Below are 21117 nucleotides of genomic sequence, written 5' to 3'. Positions count from 1 at the left end.
GGCTAAATTCAGATTCAAAACTCTATGCCAGTTTTTTTTTCTGTTCAGTTTTGTTTGAAAATTGCTGGTCTTATAATTTTCTTGGCAAGGCTTTTCAGACATTTGCCACCGCCTCTTTCCCAGGGCTGTGGGACTGGCCTAAGTTGGCTTTGGACCTAAGAAGGGACTACAGCTCACCAACTAATGGTTTCTAGTCTGCTGCCTTAACCACTAGACCAAACTGGCTCTCTTGACCATGGGCTAAGTTCTTGCAAAATATGGGTTTATTTAAAATTACAGTTCTAGGTACATTTATTTCAGAGTGAATAATACTACACAAGATCACTGAAGGACACAGAAGTCCTTTGCTGGATCTGATCAAGGACATCATCTCCTGTCACTAACTGTAGCAGTCAGCATTCAATATATGCCATCTCTGGAAACAAGAGGTCTCCATAAACCTTGACTGCATAGCCTACTTTTGAATAAACATGGGGGGGGGGTTGCTGTGTGGGGCACAAAACTACCAGCCACAATGGTGAAAGCAAAAACAATTATACTGTAGTGTAGGAGATGACCTAAAGGTAGTCCTCAACCTACCACAACTGAGCCCAAAATTTTGTTGCTAGGTCAGAAAGTTGTTAAGCGAATTTAGCCCCATTTTCTGACCTTTCTTGCCACAGTTGTTAAGGGAATCACTGCAGATGTTAAGTTAGTAACACGGTTGTTAAGAGAATCTGGCTCCCTCATTGACTTTGCTTGCCAGACGGTCGCAGAAGGGAATCACACGACCCAGGGACACTGCAACCGTCATAAACGTGAGTTAGTCAAGCATCTGAATTTTGATTACATGAACAAAGGGATGCTGCAGTTGTGTAAAAAAATGGTCATAAGTCACTTTTTTTCAGTGCTGTTGTAACTTCGATGGTAAATGAACCATTGTAAGTTGAGGACTATCTGTATAAGCCCAGAGACCCCCCTCTTTGCAGTAGCACAACTATGAAAATACTAACATAAGCACGTGCAGTAGGTGGATATTGCTGTTTTTAGGGTAACTGTAAAGAACAGATGAACCAGGTTGCTTTAACATTTTGTTGGGATGCAGTTCTGATCATTCCTCTCCAGGGGTTGTGTTGATCAAAGCCAAATGGGAGAACAAAGAATAAAGACAGCAGGAGAGTGACGGGAAGAAAAGCATATTTATTTGTCAGATTTCTATGCTGCCCATCTCACCTAGTTCATGGGCTAAGGTGGGTTTGGCAACCCATGATGTGGTCAAATTAGAGATGAGCTGCTGGCTGGCCATGACAGTAAGGAGGGTGACCAGACACATCAGTGTCCCGGTTTGGGAAAAGTCCCCTCTGTTCTTCAGGAGAATTTGGATCAGGAAAGAGAAGGAAATTTCTGCCAGCAATCCCTGGTAGCCTCTGAGAAGGTATAGAGACGAAGGAAACAAGCGCTTGCCTTTGATCAAAGCAGCTGTGTTTAGTCAGCCACCTGGTGCTTCTGCTGCTCATGTCTCTTCAGATGGTTTCTCTGCCCATAGCTCTTATCGCAGGAGAGACACTTGAATGGCTGGTCGATCCCAGACAGCCTCCGGCGTTTGATTACAAGGGGCTTCATAGTGAAAGAGGTCCCACAATGAGCGCCCGGTTGGGGCACCTGCTGCTCTGAATCGGGAGATGAATTGTCTTTCTTGTGGAGCCTCTGATGCCGGGGGATGCTGGATCGGTGAAGGAAGCCTTTCCCACAATCGGGGCACTGGAAGGGCTTCTCCACCACCTTGCCCGCCTTTTCTTTAGAAGAGGAGGTGAGTTTAACCCATTTGTTTGTGGCCTTGACTTCTTGTCCCACAAGACTTGCCCTGCTGCACTCGGAAGGGTGTCTGTAGTTGGGACACCCGGAGTTGGGGGTGTCTTTCGGGGAGACCGGCTGATGGGTAACAGGGATGGGGTTGAAAGGTTTCACTGCAGAATTAGAACCCACGGGGGACGCCTCTCTGGCACACGTTTCTTCATGAACTTCAGAAGCTGGTAGATGGTTAACTTCTGCCTCCGTGTTGTTCCCAGGATGGCTTTCCCTCTCTGGAGGTGACCTCTTGCTGGCATGCCCTTCCTTTTGTGAACTATCTCCTGTGACCACAGCATCCTGAAGGTTATTCTGCTCCCCCCAACTCAGGGGAACGACCTCACTGTCCTGTTGCTTGAGTGAGTCACAGCTGGCACTGACAGGCAAAGAACCCCCCTGGTGTGGAATTGCACTGCTGAAATCATTAATGAGTCCCTTTGCGCAGGGGTGGGCTTTGGGCCGCTCAGGAAACAGGCTGACATTTTCACCCGTGAGGTAAAACTCACTGCTTCTTGTTGGTAGATTAGCTTCTTGGACAAAATTATACTGCAGCCTCGCCAGGGACACAATGTTGTCTTGCTCTTTGGTTTGTGCTACCCCATCACCTGCTTGGATAACCAGAGATGGAATCATGGTCGGTTTTGGAAAACGAGCATACTTAAAGAGTTAAGCCTTTTGCCTTTATTAAACTTTTCCTAACTTGGTGCTCTTCAGAAATATAGGATTGCCATTAACTATGCTGGCTAGGAAATTACGGGAATTGGTTCCCTATATTCAGAGGGTGCCTGGCGAGGAGGGAACTAGCATTAAATACAGGTAGCCCATGTTTAGTGACTGCCTTGTTTAGTGACTATTCATAGTTTACAATAGTGGGGAGTAAGTAATTTTGCAACCAGTCCTCACATTTATGATCTTCGCAGATTTGTAAAGCAAAGGAAAGCCGAGATATGATCCTAAGCCCAGTCGTGGTTTCACTTTGCTTAATGACCAGGTTACTGGTCCCAATTGTGGTTGCTACATGAGGACTACCTATATGCGAAAAAGAGCAGGCAGAGCAGAGAAAGTTCAGAGGTTGTGTACTGTTTTATCCCAGAGCTTCAAAATGACCATCCGCACGATCATTCAGAAGGTCGGGAATGTTTGGCTCTCCAAAACCGATGGACCGTCATGCTGGCTGGTGCTGCTGGGATCTGTAGTTTAAGAGTTCTGGAGGATGGCAAATCCCCTACTTCTGATTTAGAGAACTGATAGATAGTAAAGATGAAAGAAAATACATGCTGGGTGTAGGAATCAAGGGAATCCCCCCCACCACTTTCCCCTCTAATTTTTGTGTAATATGCAAAACTCCATCCAACTTTAAACTACCCAACTCCTGTTCTTTTACAGATATAAGGTTAATTGAAAACTTGCTCCTGAAAAGATGCCTTGAGAATTCTGAAGAAAAGAGTGTTCTTCAGACTGTAACTCAAATAAATAAAATGAAAGGCAAACTGGGCAGATTTCTACTATAAATTATTTCTTATAACTAGGAAACTTTTTTAAAAAAAATGCTGAATAATACAGGACTAGTGAAATACTAGCCATGTGAAGTGGGAACCTGAATTCTGGGAATTGTATTCCTGATTCCCATGGAAAGCAATAAGATGGACAAGGCTGCAGTCCGTGGATTCACTGGCATGGTTAGCTGAGCTAATGTGTGGGGAGGGTAGGATGGGGGACTTCAGAAAATGATTAATCAGACTAATTAATTGACTCCAAGGTTAGATCCAGGCCCAGATACATCAGTCCTGCTTTAGCTATTGTGTGAACTGCTGACTATAAGACACCCCAATCTTTCTAAGATGAAGGTAAATTTCTATCTCTGTCTTGTTTTTTAAACCTCTTCCAATGTGGAACAGGGTAAAGATTCCCCCCCACACATACATAGAAACACAATGTCTGTGATAATGCAACCCCATTTTTTTTTCTTAGCATTTTGCATTACAACTTAGGGTCAGGATGGAAGAAAAAGCAAAAGGAAGGAAGGAAGAACTCCTGGACTTCTCTACATTTGCTGGAAATCAGATCCTTTTGTTGCCTGCTGCTTTCCTAGCCTTTGGGGGAGTCTGCTGGGTAAGAGACAGGGTTAACATTGGAGTCCTAGTAGACAATCATTTAAATATGAGCCAGCAGTGTGCTGCAGCTGCCAAAAAAGCCAACACAGTGCTAGGCTGCATTAACAGAGGGACAGAATCAAGATCACACGAAGCATTAATACCACTCTACAATGCCTTGGTAAGGCCACATTTGGAATACTGCATCCAGTTTTGGTCACCACGATGTAAAAAAGATGTTGAGACTCTAGAAAGAGTACAGAGAAGAGCAACAAAGATGATTAGGGGACTGGAGGCTAAAACATATAAGGAACGGTTGCTAGAATTGGGTATGTCTAGTTTAACGAAGAGACGGACAAGGGGGGACATGATAGCAGTATTCCAATATCTCAGGGGCTGCCACAAAGAAGAGGGAATCAAGCTATTTTCCAAAGCACCTGAAGGCAGGACAAGAAGCAACGGGTGGAAACTAATCAAGGAGAGAAGCAACCTAGAACTAAGGAAAAGCTTCCTGACAGTTAGAACAATTATCCAGTGGAACAACCTGCCTCCAGAATCGGTGAATGCTCCAACACAGGAAGTTTTTAAGAAGAGACTGGATAGCCATTTGTCTGAAATGGTATAGGTTTTCTGCTTGAGCAGGGGGTTGGACTTTATAACCTCCAAGGTCCCTTCCAACTTTATTATTATTAATTATTATTGTTGTTGTTGTTGTATTATTGTTCCTTCTGGCCACGCCAGATGCCTTTACGGAGGACACACAGACCTTGGTCTTTCTCTGGGTTTATATGCCTTCCTCGAGCAAAGAGTTCTTAGGGCAAGAAAACAGACAGTCCAGCAGTCTCCCACCTCATTCGCAAAGAAGTTTTACTTTATGAGAAGGAGAGATAGGCAATAAGAGGCCCAAAACTGAATGAGGCTTTCATTTTCATGTCCCTTTTTGGTGTTCCTGAGTCAACCCGGACTAGCGGCGTAAGAAATCGGTGCCATATTTTCCCGTGTCTGCAAAAAGTATAGTGCTCATCCAAAAAGAGATGTAACGGTTTAAAAACCAAACACAACAACAACAAATGACTTTGGGGGAAGCCATAATATGTTGACCCAACTTTGCATCATCCCTTGGCCTACTATCCTACACATCTAAAGACTACATACTGGTGCCTGTTGTGATTCCTCGCCAGCCAATGGACCCGGCAGCTGAGTCTGAGGAATCAGAGGAGGGGCCTGGTGGGACGTCAGAGGAAGCCTCTGAGGAGTTTCAAGTCTTATAGTCTGACGAGGAGCTTGGCCCCTCTACTCACGCTCAGGCTGAGACACAGCTGTGCTGGGAGTCTCAGTTGGACAGTGATGAATCACAGCTGGGAGATATCCAGGATGCACTAAAACGCCAGCAAGAAAAGAGTAGGACAGAGGAATGTAATAGGGCAGCTCCAAAGGCAAAGGAGAAGGCATTAGAAAGCCACGCCTTGGCTGAATTATAAAAGGGAAGGTGTGGGAGGTGCTAGTTGCTGAAGGCAACTGTTTGTTCGAGTTTCTGTGAACTGTGTTTGTTTGCCTTGGACATTGACTCAGGTCTGTGAATAATAAAAGGGGATTGCTTTTTTTTCCCTGCGGTTCCAGTCTGCTTGCTGGAAGAGGGGTTTCTCCTTTTGAGCTTAACAAGGACTCACGTGGGCTGGGACAGAACAGTACCTCTGCTTTGAGATAATTGGAAGGGGGTCCTAGTGGGCAGGCTGATAGAGTTCCATTTTTCCCCTTGTTGTGCTCCTCTGGTCAGTGAGTCAATCAATGATTTCCTAGCCGGTTTCACGAACTCCTTACCTTGGTATAAAGATGGAGAGGAGTTAAATTCTTCCTCAATGTGGACCAATGAAAGGGGCGTGGCAGCACCTTCTTCGGTCTCCAGAAACAGTTCCGACTTGTGCTTCTGCATCTCTGTCCAGCCAGATTGCAAAAAGAGATTGAAACAATGAGCCAGTGGTTAGTGGAGAATAAGTGCTTCACATGAATAAGTTTTAATCCCTGGCTTTCTCTAGTCAGGCAATCCACTACCGTAGTAGTTAGTGAAGGGAAACTTGAGAGAACTGTTCCAACTCAGAATGAACTATGGGAAAACGACTTTGTTCAACTGAGTTGAGTTTTGTAACCTTACACAAGAAAATGAGCAGACAGAATAAATATACATAAATAGCTTATCCAAAGTCCTGTCCAATATTCATGATTGTCTTGAGATTTAGGGAATAAGGAGAGGGATTCACCTGGGATTTTTTAAGAGGCATTTTCAATTTTTATCAGCCGTGATTAAGACAGGGGTATGTTTGCCTAAAGTATGTCACCTTTCATCTCTAGATGTGCTGATTTTTCAACCACCAGTGCCTTTGGATTTTGGAGTCTTAACATACAGTATATACCAGGGGTAGGCAACCTTGGCTCTTTTATGACTCATGGACTAACTCCCAGAATTCCTGAGCCAGCATGGCTCAGCTTGGAAACCTCTTCCTTTCCCCTCAGCATGGCTGGCTCAGGAATTTTGGGAGTTGAAGTCCACAAGTCATAAAAGAGCCAAGGTTGACTATCCCTGGTATAAACAGACTGCCTGCTTAAGAGAGTAGTAGAGAGTGTAGGTACAGCTCCCTAACTAAGCACACTTATGACTGCAAATTTCAACACTGTTTTCACCTCGCCCCCAAATTCTATAATTTGAAAACAAAGACTAGGTCATTCCCAAAGTCAATGTATTCACCTTCCTGATATAAAGCTTGTTGCACATACCACACTATTCCTAATGTGGTTTGTTTGTTGTGCGAATAAAGTCATTGTAGTTAAGCTATATAGTTCAACCCTAAATGGAACTCTGCTGGGATGTCTTCTTCAAGTTAGGAGAGTTGATCCTGAGTTTGCCACAACATCTCTTTTTCAGTCCTCTGCCTACCAAAGACTTGTGCACTTTCCCACTGCATCAGGTGGGATGGAATGGGAACAATGGATCCCCCCCAACAATGGATGGAAACTAATCAAGGAGAGAAGCAACCTGGAATTAAGGAGAAACTTCCTAACGGTGAGGACAATCAACCAATGGATCAGCTTTGCCTTCAGAAGTTGTGGGTGCTTCATCATTGGAGGTTTTTAAGAAGAGACTGGGCAGCCACCTGTCTGAAATGGTGTAGGCAGGATCTTCTGATTGAGCAGGGGATTGGACTAGAAGACCTCCAAGGTCCCTTCCAGCTCTATTGATGATGATGATGATTAGGTGCACCCCAATTTGGCTCAGTGTTAGGGTCTGGCCAAGCCATGAATAAAATGGCATGAAAAGGGCTCAAAAGATAACTTTTCCAAGCAGACATGATAAACATCCCTTCTCCTGCTTTTAGCTTATAAAAAGATGCAGGCAGATGGAACAAAAGGGTATCTTTGGTAAATCCTTGTGCGTGTTAAGGATCAACATTATTGGCCCATGGACATTGTTCTGTTAGAAGGGAAAGCTACTAATCAGACCAGACTCTGAACTCTAGTACAGGTGACCCTCGACTTGCACTAGCTCACTTAGTGGCCATTTGAAATTATAGTGGCAGTGAAAAAAAATGACTTATGACCAAGGCAGCATCCCTATGTAATCAAAATTCAGAAACTGGCAATTGACTCCTATTTATGATGGTTGCAGAATTCCAGGGTCATGTGATCGCTTTTTCCAACCTTCTGATTAACAAATTCCATGGGGAAGCCAGACTCACTTAACATCAGTATTACTAACTTAGTAACTGCAACGATCCACTTAACAACTGTAGCAAGGAAGGTTGTAAAATGAGGCAAAATTCACTTAACAACTGTCTCACTTAGCAACAGACATTTTGGCTCAATAGTGGTCGTAGGGTAGGGCCTACCTGTAGGTCTACGCTCAAATGGGATCTTTACCTAACACTCTTCTTCCCTTAACACTTTTCCAATCATTCTTTTCATGTACAAAAGTATTCCTCTTCCTCTTATCTCTCCCTGAAACCTCCTCTTAATTGTGGTGCAACAACAGCCGGCTTAAACTTAATAAATTAGAAATCAAAGCACTGTTGGAAATGCATTGTGCGGACCAGTTAATGATCAGCCATATTTTACCTCAAGTAGAAACAGACACCCGCTGGATGGAAGATATTTAGAGGCCACGGGACTTTGGCCATTTGGATGCCTATCTCCCTCCCAACACGGAAGGGAAGCTTTCACACAAGTCTTATAAAGCTGGCCTAGATCTGAAAGGCTCCACTGCAACCTGGCCAAAGCATTCACCCTGGTTAAAGCTCAGGCAAGACGCTCCCAAGCTCTGTATCTGAGTTTATACAGACATTTTGATCTTCTTGCCTTTTTGGAAAGTTCTCCCATGTTCTCCACCTTTGCTAAAATGTACAGGAATGTGCCTGAAGGTGTAAGCCATACAGCAGGAGTTATCAAGGAAGACCCCTGCTGATTTCAACCTGCAATGGCACACACATACTTATGCACATATACAACCCCCCCCCTTGTCATTCTGCAAAGTTGAATGGAAGGGGAGGGGTCTGGTTGAATCTCAGGTAGATCTATTGTTCAGTTAGCCATGTCCTCCTCTATTGATCACTTCAGCAACTTGTCTTTTATTTAGGATAATCTCTAAAGGTATTTGCTGTCACCAATTATTAAGCTCAATTACCTTTTAAGCTTTAATACAGGGGTAGTCAACCTTTTTATACCTACCGCCCACTTTTGTATCTTTGTTAGTAGTAAAATTTTCTAACCGCCCACCGGTTCCACAGTAATGGTGATTTATAAAGTAGAGAAATAACTTTACTTTATAAAATTTATAAAGCAGAGTTATAGCAAGTTAAAGCATATAATAATAATTACTTACCAAACACGACGAGTTGTGTTTCTACCAAACAGTTCTACTTTGGTTTCATCTGACCATATGACATTCTCCCAATCCTCTTCTGGATCATCCAAATGCTCTCTAGCAAACTTCAGACGGGCCCGGACATGTACTGGCTTAAGCAGGGGGACACTTCTGGCACTGCAGGATCTGAGTCCCTGGCAGCGTAGTGTGTTACTGATGGTTGCCTTTGTTACGTTGGTCCCAGCTCTCTGCAGGTCATTCACTAGGTCCCCCTGTGTGATTCTGGGATTTTTGCTCACCGTTCTTGTGATCATGTTGACCCCACGGGGTGAGATCTTGCGTGGAGCCTCAGATCGAGGGAGATTATCAGTGGTTTTGTATGTCTTCCATTTTCTAATTATTGCTCCCACAGTTGATTTCTTCACACCAAGCTGCTTGCCTATTGCAGATTCAGTCTTCCCAGCCTGGTGCAGGTCTACAATTTTGTTTCTGGTGTCCTTTGACAGCTCTTTGGTCTTCTTCACCATAGTGGAGTTTGGAGTGTGACTGAGGTGGTGGACAGGTGTCTTTTATACTGATAACAAGTTCAAACAGGTGCCATTAATACAGGTAATGAGTGGAGGACAGAGGAGCCTCTTAAAGAAGAAGTTACAGGTCTGTGAGAGCCAGAAATCTTGCTTGTTTGCAGGTGACCACATACTTATTTTCCACCATAATTTGCAAATAAATTCTTTCCAAATCAGAGAATGTGATTGTCTGGATTTGTTTTCTCATTTTGTCTCTCATAGTTGAAGTCTACCTATGATGACAATTACAGGCCTCTCTCATCTTTTTAAGTGGGAGAACTTGCACAATTGGTAGCTGACTAAATACTTTTTTGCCCCACTGTAGAAACAGGAAGTCTGATGAAATTACATTTAATTAATTAAATTATTAATGAGATCCCTGAGGCTGATGCTGCGAAACTAAATACTGGATATCTGGCTCAATTTTTGTAAGGAACAAACGAAGGTCTCCTCTTTCGGAAATATTCAGGCGGTTTCTTTCTTTGGTCATAATATGATTAACAGCACTAAAGCCTGATTCCACAAGATATGAGGTAGGGAAAGGTATCAATAAACTGAATATCATTTTCCACATATTTGGATATAAGGCAGGCATTTTTTTACTTTGCCATAGGTTTTCATATCCACCACTTTCAAATTTATGTTTACTTTCTTCATCATATCTAATTTCTAACAGTTCTTCTTGGCAAGTTATATCAGCCTCTTCAATATTTGCGGTAAAAGGATTTTTCATCCAGTCATACACCTTCAATTTCAAAATATCTTCAAATCGTTTTTCCATGTCCAATTTAAGTTCGTTGAGGTGGCTACTAAATCTGTCAATATCCTCTGGAGTTACATCATCTTTTATAGATGATAATTCAGGAAACTGATGAAATTCTCTCTTCAATAGATTATAACGAAGTAGTTCAAGTTTGTCAATAAATAATGACACAATACTTTGGCAACCTATAAGAGTCTTATTAGCTCCTTGAAGCTGCAAATTGACATCATGAAATCTCTTGAAAATATCTGCCAAATAAAAGGCATCATTCTTTACTGTTTTTAACTGTTGACACAAATTGGTCTCATTATTACTTTCAAAAAATTGTATGACACTATCATATAATGCTACAAAACGAGCCAAAGATGTACCCTTTGACAGCCACCAAACTTCTGTGTGCAAAAGTAACGTAATAAAATCTTCATTATTGTCCTGGCAAAGCTGTCGAAACATTCTATCATTTTTTGTTTTGGATTTGATCTTGTTTATGGCTCGAATTATTATATTTAATGATGAATGGAGAGTTGTACTTAGATGTTTTCCTACAAGATGTTGTCTGTGCACCACACAATGAATACATAAAACATTTGGCACTTCTTCCTTCAAATAAGCAACAAATCCACGATAGCAACCTACCATTGATGGTGCTCCATCAGTAGCACATGCAACAATATTATTCAAAGGAATATTATTTTTTGTAAAGTATGATTTCACAGTATTAAATATAGATAATCCTCTTGTATCTGTAATGAGATTTATTGCAAATAGCATTTCTTCTTGTAATGTATTGTTTTCATCAAAATAACGTACATATGCCATCAATAAAGCATTATTATCTGCAGTGGTAGACTCGTCCAGTTGCATAGAAAATGAAGTGTTTTGGAGAATACTTATCAGTTTTTTTTCAACATTAACTGCCATTTCATCAATTCGTCGCTTTACTGTGCTATCGCTTAGGGGCAACGTTTTTAAATTTTCAGGTATATCCTGATGCATTACTGTTGAAATAAATTCTTTTATAGAGGGTATTATTACTGTTTCTCCAATATTATAGCTTTTACCACTTTTTGCAATTAATTGTGAAATGCGATAAGCGCAAATTAATCCATCTTCGTTCGCTGCATGTTGTTTCTTAAATGATGCAACGATTGTTGAACGATTTTGAAATTTTTTATATATTTCCTGAAAATATTCAATGGGCTTGTCCTTATCATTTGGATGCTTTGTAGAAAGATGTTCTCGCAATCGACTTGGCTTCATTGCCTCATTGGATAATGTTTTATGACACAATAAACACATTGGGTGTTGTTTATTTACAACAGATTCTATGAAACCCATCTTCAGATACTCTGGCAAATAGCCACGAGCGTATTTCTTTTTTTGAGACATGGCCTCTACCTTGGTATTGAGGGAATGCCCAGTGGAGTCTGGTTTGCCCCCGATCTGTGCCTGTCACAGCAGGATGAAGAGAGAGCCTGGTTTTTGTCAGAGATGTCTGAAACCTCTATGACTGAGGGCTCTGTGCGGTCTCAAAATGGCAGCTGCACCAAAATTAGCGGCCGCTTGTATTTCGGCTGGGCCTTCCCAGCCATGAGGGGCTCTAAGAGGAAGCTTGTTGTTGGTTGTGCCTTAATTTCCACCCCCCAAAGCCGAAAATGAGGCACTTGCAGTTTTATCTCGTTGCGCAGCCTCTGCTGCGATCCGGATCGTCGAGAAAGTTGACGGGAGCCTCGCGATGATGGCGCGCTTCAGCGAGGCTCTCTGGCCTCCGAGAGCTCCGTGGGGGGTCGCACAGCTGAGGCTAACACCCCGCGCCTGCTGGAAAGCTCTGTGAGCCGATCGGAGGGCTCAATGGATCCAAAAATTTAAACGGCTCGATTGAACCCCTACCGCCCACCAAAAGAGGAAGCTTGTTGTTGGTTGGGCCTTTAATTTCCACCCCCCAAAGCCGAAAATGAGGCACTTGCAGTTTTATCTCGTTGCGCAGCCTCTGCTGCGATCCGGATCGTCGAGAAAGTTGACGGGAGCCTCGCGATGATGGCGCGCTTCAGCGAGGCTCTCTGGCCTCCGAGAGCTCCGTGGGGGGTCGCACAGCTGAGGCTAACACCCCGCGCCTGCTGGAAAGCTCTGTGAGCCGATCGAAGGGCTCAATAGATCCAAAAATTTAAACGGCTCGATTGAACCCCTACCGCCCACCAAAAAAGCTGGAACGCCCACTAGTGGGCGGTAGGGACCAGGTTGACTACCACTGCTTTAATACAAGGGATCGACAGTTATCTTAAAGAATCTCCTAAGCACGTCATCTACAACTCAAGCATTGAAACAACTGAAGCTTCCACATTTCAAACAGAATAAACTGTTTTTGTAGAATATGAAAACTGTGGAAACATATTGCTTATAACTTTTTCCTCTACATTTCTTATTGTTCACTATTAATTATATTCTTTTCATTTTTTAACAGTTTGTATTTTTTGTAATTAGTTGGTTTCTTTTTGTAGTATTGTGCATTTTTATTTTTTTCAAAACTTACTACAGTAATAAATTTAATTTTTAAAAAAATATAATGATATTTTTTAATATTTATATTATTATTTTTTAGAGAATTTCCTCTTTTCCCTCAGGAAGGAAGGAACAAACACATCTATCTGGTCTAAATAAATAACAGAATTTAGCAAATCCTGAAGTGAGAATTGTTTGATTTCTTCCTATCTTCTAAAGAAGAGTCTAAAAATGGCCCTGAATAGAGATTCCTATGAAATATACAACTTCTTTCTGCCGTTTTTCCTCTTGTGAAGAATACATCATTTCTTTTTCTCCATGAACTCGACGTATTACATTCAGACTATTAACCACTTAAGTTTTCTTCTGGTTCACTGCTAATTGCAATTACTGAATGCCAAATGGAGATCTGATTGCCTTTTATGCCATTAGCCCCAAATATTATTTTATAAATTGCATGGATGGGTTATTAACAATAATGCTGTAACTCATAAACCTTTAAACCAGTGTTTCTCAACCTTGACAATTTTAAGGCATGTGGACTTCAGCTCCCAGAATTCCACACGCCTTAAAATTGTCAAGGTTGAGAAACACTGCTTTAAACTATCTTATTCTTTGAAAGGTCCCAAGGAATCAGCTTCGTGGGTAGTTTCTCTGGGCTAAAAAGAAGCAGACTCTACTTCCAGTGCCCAGCAGCTCGAAAAATCCCTGGGGTGTTTTGTATTCTGTGGTTTTCTCTTAGCTAACAAGATCACTGTCTAAAATAAAAAGGAAGACAAAAAATAATGCGGCCTGTTGGGACACAGATTTGAAGGGAAAAAAAACAAAGATGAATGTGAAGTAGAAATCAGAGCTGGGCAATTCTCCTTGGGTTGGACCCTAATGATTTTGGGCTATTTTTCTGGGGGGAGGGGGTCAATTTCCATCCTTATTGGGGAGGAGGGAGAGGAAAAAAAATGCATGCCTAAAACCAATCACTTGTAGCCAACATTTTGAGCAAGAACTCAAGCCGCTAGGAGGGGCTACAAGCAGACTCTAGGTTTCCCACCCCTACAGTTAATAGTTCTGTGGGAAGTCAGCCCCCCAGAGAAGGAAATATTAAAAGGGCAGAAAAATATATTTCCTCCAAGAATCTTAAAGAGACAGAAAAGCATGCCCAGTTTCCTTAATAGTCCCAGGTCTCCCTCCCCCAAGCAGAAGCCAGCTCTGTACAAATGCAAATGTAAACCATCAGGAAAGTTGGAGCTAGAAAACCAAGAAGACAAAGACACCTAAAATCTGCATACCCCACCCAAACTATAGGAGTCATTAGCCCCAGCACCAGGGAAGCAGGACATAACCCTTTGGTCATAATAAGACTAACCCATCACCATCAAGAATACCAGAAAGGCACCCCCAGACTCAGGTCAGAATACGTGTGACACAAGAAATACAAAGCCTCAACACAGGAACAGGAAACTACTCCAAACAAAAGACTTCAGTGGGTATAAAAACCAAAAAGACAAAGACACCTAAAATCTGCACACCCCACCCAAACTATAGGAGTCATTAGCCCCAGCACCAGGGAAGCAGGACATAACCCTTTGGTCATAATAGGACTAACCCATCACTATCAAGAATACCAGAAAGGCATACCCAGACTCAGGTCAGAATACGTGACACAGGAAATACAAAGCCTCAACACAGGAACAGGAAACTACTCCAAACAAAAGGCTTCAGTGGTTATAAAAACCTACTACCCACAAGTGCTCAGCCCTTCTTTTCTCTCCTCTTTCCTGCCAGAACTATCTTTTGGTTTGGCTCTTCAATAAACTGCAATCTTCTTCCTAAAGCAGTCGCCATGTTGTTTATTTATCCCCGGCTTGGATGAACCAGGGTGAAGACTTTTCTTTCAACAGTTCTATACAATGTACATCCTCATTCTTTTTCGGTAGCCCAAATTCTCATTCTTTTCATTTTACAGGTAATCCTCGACTTAGGACAATGGAGCCCAACATTTCCACTGTAAGCAAGACATTTGCAAATGGAGTTTTCCCCCGTTTTACAACTCTTCTTGTCCCCAATTGTTAAGTGAACCACTGCAGTTGTTTAGTCAGTAACACAGTTGTTAAGTGTATATGGCTTCCCCACTGACTTCCTTTGTCAGGTCACAAAAGGTGATCACATGACCTCAGAACACTGCAACCATCATAAATATGAACAGGTTGCCAAGCATCCGAATTTTGATCATGTGGCTTTAAGTGTGAAAACGTCATTAAGTTGCTTTTTTCACTTTTAAGGCGAGGACTATGTCTATTTTGATAGAGTGGCGACAATGGGTAGTACGTTTTACACAGGAAATACAACTACTCTCAACTTCTGCTGAACATTTCACCATGACCCTAACCACCAACTTTCTCTTGGAAGTTGAAGGGAGAGTCATGAAGTCTGGCAACTATGTGAGAAAATTTTCCAGCAAAATATTAGGAAGAGAATTGTGCTCTTTGACCTAATTGCTCATTTTTTACCACTATATTTAACCAAGAACCTGTTTTTTGGTTGGCAGGACACACATCAAACTTAAATGTAATCACATGATACAACACTAGTGGGCCTTATTCAGGATAACAATGAGGGTGCTTACCGCTAGGGGGTAGAGGGCTTGGTGAACTGGTGTAATAAAAACAGCCTCGTTTTAAATGTAGGAAAAACTAAAGAGACCATTGTCAATTTCAGAAAAGGCAGGCACAGCCACACACCTCTGTATTAATGGCTCACTTGTGGAGGTGGTTAGCAGCATCCAGTTTCCGGTTGTGCAGCTAATGAATAGGCTAGCTTGGTTGCTCAACAGTGAGACACTGGTGAAAAGGGCACAGCAGCGCCTGCATTTTATGTGTCACATGAGAAAAGTACAACTACCTTCCCCTGTCCTTACCACTTTTCACAGAGGGACGATTGAGAGCATCCTGTCATATGGCATTACTGTCTGATTTGGAAGCATGACTGCTTGGGACAGGAAGGCAGAGAGGTGGTGAGGATGGCAGAAAAAATTATTGGTAGTTCACTTCCTTCTAGCCAGGACATGGGTAGCAGGGTCCGCAAGATTATCTGGGACTCTACACATCCTCTTCACAACCTGTTTTCCTTGTTACTTTCTGGGAGGAGGCTCGGTGGTATCCGAAATAGAACATCCAAATTCAGTCACAGTTTTGTTCCATATACTGTAGCATCAACCATGTGAACTCTCAAGTTTCCTCTTTCCACTGTTTTCAAAATGGGCAGTGATTAATGTGTGTGTGTGTATGTATATATGTATATGTGTGTATTGTATGTGTATGGATAGATATATACTTTCTTTTGAGAGCAGGTTACAGAATTTCATTTTTCATGTGTGCCAGTGTGCTCACAGTAAAAAAAAATGACAATAAAGGTTTTCTTATCTTATCTTATCTTACATGGACTGGGTCAGTTCATGGCTTATCACATCTTATTTCTAAAAGGGGGAGATGTTCCCACCATCTCTGAAGTCTACACATGAGCTGGAACTCCATGGAATCATGTTTGTGTGATCTTGTTTCTTTAACAATTAGGGTCTGCAGCCATGATTTATAAGCCACAATGATGAGATTCATACAATTCACTAAGACCAATGAGAGTTCCTAATGCTTCTTCCTTGCCATCTGGTGCTTGCATGGATTTTTGTACACTGTATAAGATGCCCTCAAGGTAAATGTTGGGAAGAATAGAGATATTGTCCTTTTATCTGACTGACCTTACCTCTCTCCTCTCCACCAGTGATGTGTCTGAAAAACAAGTGTGTCCCCAAGTCCATTGGCAATTGCATACTCTAGTTTATGTATACAAGCAGTCATATGACACCCTCCTTGTGAGATAACTGCCTTTGTGGTGATGATTTTCAACTCTACTGTTCTATAATAACCAAATCAAGAAGACCTGTACATGTTCTTACTCAGTGTCTGGATGAGGGTGCAGTGATTAGGGATAATAAGGGATAACTAACTGTAACTGAAAAGATGGAAGATTGACCAGATGGGCATTACCCAGATTCAGGAATTCTACCCATTCTAAGCAGCTTTGCAGCCCCATGGAAAGACCAAGTGGTTTGGGAAGATTCCTAGAGCCACAGTGTCATTGAAGGTCTAGAGCATTGAAGGTCGAACGACCATTTCACGGGGGTCGCCAAACAACGCAGTCCACCATTTTTTCCCCCTTTTCCTTAGCTGTGCTACTCCCTTTTATTCTATTGGCTTTTGAAAGCCAATAGAATAGACTCTCTTGAATAGAATCTAATTCTATTGGCTTTCAAAAGCCAATAGGAATTGTCCAGGCTGTCTCTGCCCTGCTGAGCCCGCCAAAAGTCCCATTCTGCAAACGGTGCTGCACCAGTTGAGTAGTCCTCGACTTACGACCGGCTGAGTAGTCCTCGACTTACGACCAGTTGGGGGTCGCGGCATTAAAAAGGTTGAGAACCACTGGCCTAGAGGGTCTTTCTGGACAAGGAGACACATTACTAACTCTGTTTAGTAGGCCACCAGACTTGTCTGTGACAGGAACTGACAGTGGTTCATATGTTGTAAATCGCCTTTTAGATGCTTGAAACATGGTCTCTGTAGAGTTCTGGGGATTGCAACCAATGCAGAAAGTGTGGATTATTGGTGTCTCCTGGTGACATATTTGGGACACCTCTGCTGGAGAGAGACCAGGGGCAGCAGTGACTAAGTCAGTCTTGAGGCTTTGCTTGGTACTAGAATTCCCTGACGAGATGCCTTTGTTAAGGATTTGGTTGACTGACAAGATTTGGAGAAATCCTGCACTGGCTAATATGGTAGGATGTTATACGTTTCTCCCTGACTTTCTAACGAAAGTGTTATTTTTATATTGTGTTAATATATCACTTGTGGGTGTGGGTGTCTTATATTTAATTGTTCTATTTTAAATCGTTTCAAGTGTTTCCCTGATAGGAACCAATAAACTATAACAATAATAGAATAAGAAAGCATCCTTCCCTAAATTTATTCTTTGCCACATCTATTGGACTTACAATTCTCAACAGCCTTAGATAAAATTACCATGGTGCGACGCAGGTAGTGCTCAACTTACCACTATTTGTTTAGTGACCATTCAAAGTTACAACGGCACTGAAAAAAGTGACTTATGACCCTTTTTTACACTTGCAACCGCTGCGGCATCCCCATGGTCACGTGATCAAAATCTGAATGCTTAGCACCTGGTTCATATTTATGACGGTTGCAGTGTGTCCTGGGGTCATGTGATCCCCTTTTGCAACCTCCTGACAAGCAAAGTTTTGGATTTATCATGCTTCTAGCCCGAACAGCATTCTTCAAAATGAAAAAGGTCTTCTGCAGTCACGACATAAGCCTAAGACTGAAAATCAGGCTTGTCAGATGTTATATTTTTTCTGTCCTGCTCTATGGAGTAGAGAGCTGGTCTCTGACAGAAGGCCACCTGAAGAGACCAGAAGCATTTGAAATGTGGATTTACAGGCGGCTGTTACGTATAAGCTGGGTTGACAAGATCAGAAATGAGGAGGTGATAAGCCGCCTGGGAAAGCCAAGGGAAATCATCAAAACAATTAAAAAATGAAAATTAGAATATTTCAGACACGTGATGCGACACCCAGAAAAATACGGCATACTCCATTTAATCCTCCAGGGAAAGATTGAAGGCAAATGAGGTCCAGGCAGAAGAAGAACATTGTGGCTTCAAAATCTAAGGGACTGGTTTGGACAAAACTCAGCAGCACTTTTTCGTGCGGCTGCTGATAAAAACAGGATCGCCAACATGATCGCCAACGTCCGATAATGGATATGGCACAAGAAGAAGAAGAAGACAAGCAAAGTCCATGGGGAAGCCAGATGCACTTAACTGCTGTGTGACTAACAACCGCAGTGATTTACTTAACAACTGTGGCAAGAAAGGTCGTAAAATGGGGCAAAACTTCCTTAACAACTGTCTTGCTTAGCAATGGAAATTTTGGGTTCAACTGTGGTCATAAGTAGAGGACTATTTTTATAATTCGCTAAAAATAAAGGGTTCTAAATTCAAGCTGGTAACCAGAGGAATAAGGCTGAAGATTGAGTTTGGACACTAAACTCCAAATCTCGGTCCAATCTACTTTACAAGGTCGGCAGGGTGTGTTAAAAGTTGTGGCTGAATAAAAATTTATGAGTAACAACCTTACCTAACCAGGACAGCAAGGTGCAATACTGCTGGAAGTTTCTTCCACTGAGGGCGAACAGGTAAGGATCAAAATCCAATAATATATCTTCTGTGAGGTACACAGTTACCTGTTCAAATGCAGCTGACTCCTAAAGTGGCAAAAATGACACCCCCCCAAAAAAAATCAGTTTGTGCTCAGACAGAGAAGATAGGAAAAAAATAGAAAACACCCAGTTTCCACCAGATCACTCGCTATGTTACCAATGAAAATAACGGTTACTCTAAACTGGCCATCAATTCTCTGTCTAATGGGTTCCAAGTGCAGTGGGCTATCACCCCATCCATGAGTCCAACTTCTAAAAGCAGGTGCTTTGAGGAGAACTGCAATACCCAGTGAAATTTTGCAAGTGATTTATTTAGGGACGGAACTAAACATCTCTTCTGCAACATGCAGCAGGCATCCTGAGTAGGAATACAGAATAGATCTCCTATACCAGGGATAAGCAACCTTGGCTCTTTTATGACTCGTGGACTTCAACTCCCAGAATTCCTGAGCCAGCATGGCTCAGCTCGGAAACTCTCCGTTTCCCCTCAGCATGGCTGGCTCAGGAATTCTGGGAGTTGAAGTCCACGAGTCACAAAAGAGCCAAGGTTGCCTACCCCTGTCCTATACATAATTCTTTATATGCAGAAGGGACAGAATTACGTACAAAACTCCCCGTTCTGCAGGGTTCCTCATTGTGGAGAAAAGCATCTAACTAAATATTGCCTAAGGCTGACTTTAAGATTAGCCTTCCTCACTCTACGACCTCAAAATGGGGACTACAGGTGGTCCTCGGCTTACAACCACAACTGAGCCCCAAATTTTTGTTGCTAAGTGAGATTTGCTATGTGAGTTTTGCCCCATTTTATGATCTTTCTTGGCGCAGTTGTTAAGTGAATCACTGTGGTTGTTAAAATTAGTAATCTGGCTTCCCCCATTGATTTTGCTTGTCGGAAGGTCACAAAAGGGGATCACATGAGCCTGGGACTCTGCAATTGTCATAAATATGAGTCAGTTGCCAAGCGGTCTGACCATGGGGATGCTGCAATGGTCGTAAGTGTGAAAAACATTCATAAGTCACTTTTTTCAGTGCTGTTGTAACATTAAACAGTCACTAAATGAACTGTTGTAAGTTGAGGACTATCTGTATTTAGGAAAAGAACTAAACATCTCTTCTGCAACATGCAGGAGGCATCCTGAGTAGGAATACAGAATTAGACCTCCTATACATAATTCTTTAAATGCAGAAGGGACAGAACTACGTACACAATTCCCTGCTTTGCAGGGTTCCTGGTTGTGGAAAGAAGGATTTCACTAAATGTTGCCTAAGGCTGCCCTTAGATTAGTCTTCCTCATTTTACGACCTCAAAATGGGGACTACAGCTTCTAGGATTCCTAGACATGGCCAAAAGGAAAGAAATTACAGTCTCAGCAGGTTATAAAAAAGACCAGTTGGAGGAAGCTGATCAAAAGCACACTTAGAGCGGGGGTCCCCAACCCCTGGTCCATGGACCAGTACCGGGCTGCAGCATCTCAGCAACCGGTCTGCACAAACAAGCAAAGCCCCATCCGCGAGATGCAGGCAGCACACAAAACCACGCACCCTCCGGTCTGTGGAAAAACCTCTCTCCACGGAACCGGTCCCTGGTACCCAAAAGGTTGGGGACCCCTGACCTAGAGGTCCTGAGAGATTGAAACATATCCACTCACTGGATAACTGAAAAATGTCCTTGATGAGCCAACATAGGAAATCATCAGTTCTTCTTAAGACTGCCATCCTATACTTGTCTAAGCAAAGGCTATTGCTGTCAGTTCAGTGGGATTCTTTCCCAGAGACGTTACAGCAGGGGTTCCCAATCCCCAGCCCGTGGACTGGTACTGGGTCGTGGCATGCCAGCAACTGGTCTGCACAAACAAGCAAAGTCCCATCTGTGGGATGCAGGCAGCATACAAAACTACACACTCTCCAGTCTGTGGAAAAAACTTTCTCCATGGAATCGATCCTTGGTGCCCAAGAGGTTGTGTTACAGTCTCAGTCTAAGGTTACATTCTGACACATGCACATCCCTTGGAATAAATCCCAATAAACTGAAGCAGGAGTTATTTCTATATAAAGTGGTGTATGATTTAAGGGTTTAGAGCAGGTTCAGCTCTTTGCCTGAATACAAATTTTAACTAAGCTCCAAGATCACACATCTCAGGGACAATTCTACATAGATATGAAGAAATGCAGATAATCCTCAACTTGCAACAATTCATTTAGTGACCATTCAAAATTACAACGGTACTGAAAA

General features: G+C 42.5%; 1 protein-coding gene across 1 annotated transcript; it reads right to left on the bottom strand.

Annotated features, from left to right (window-relative positions):
* Nucleotides 1–1464: 1464 nt before the first annotated feature.
* On the bottom strand, nt 1465–18910 carry LOC120311131 (zinc finger protein 629-like). The gene is made up of 3 exons (XM_039350305.1): nt 18803–18910; nt 5742–5855; nt 1465–2432 (listed from the first exon to the last, which is right to left on the bottom strand). The coding sequence occupies exons 2-3, from the start codon at nt 5851–5853 to the stop codon at nt 1465–1467; spliced, it is 1080 nt and encodes a 359-aa protein (XP_039206239.1). The 5' UTR covers nt 5854–5855; nt 18803–18910.
* Nucleotides 18911–21117: the final 2207 nt, after the last annotated feature.

Source organism: Crotalus tigris, unplaced genomic scaffold (genome assembly GCF_016545835.1).
Source record: "Crotalus tigris isolate CLP2741 ecotype Arizona unplaced genomic scaffold, ASM1654583v1 scf7180000018317.730465, whole genome shotgun sequence".
In the NCBI taxonomy this organism is placed as follows: domain Eukaryota; kingdom Metazoa; phylum Chordata; class Lepidosauria; order Squamata; family Viperidae; genus Crotalus; species Crotalus tigris.
The sequence above is the reverse complement of the archived record's forward strand: the minus strand, read 5'-3'. Positions and strand labels throughout refer to the sequence as shown.

What these genes read in the sequence shown, in the direction of transcription:
- LOC120311131 (XM_039350305.1), bottom strand. Translation starts at nt 5,853, where the DNA reads ATGCAGAAGCACAAGTCGGAACTGTTTCTGGAGACCGAAGAAGGTGCT. An exon ending in CTCTCCATCTTTATACCAAG is followed by an intron (nt 2,433 to 5,741) that starts GTAAGGAGTTCG and finishes TTATCCAAGCAG; the next exon opens with GTGATGGGGTAGCACAAACC.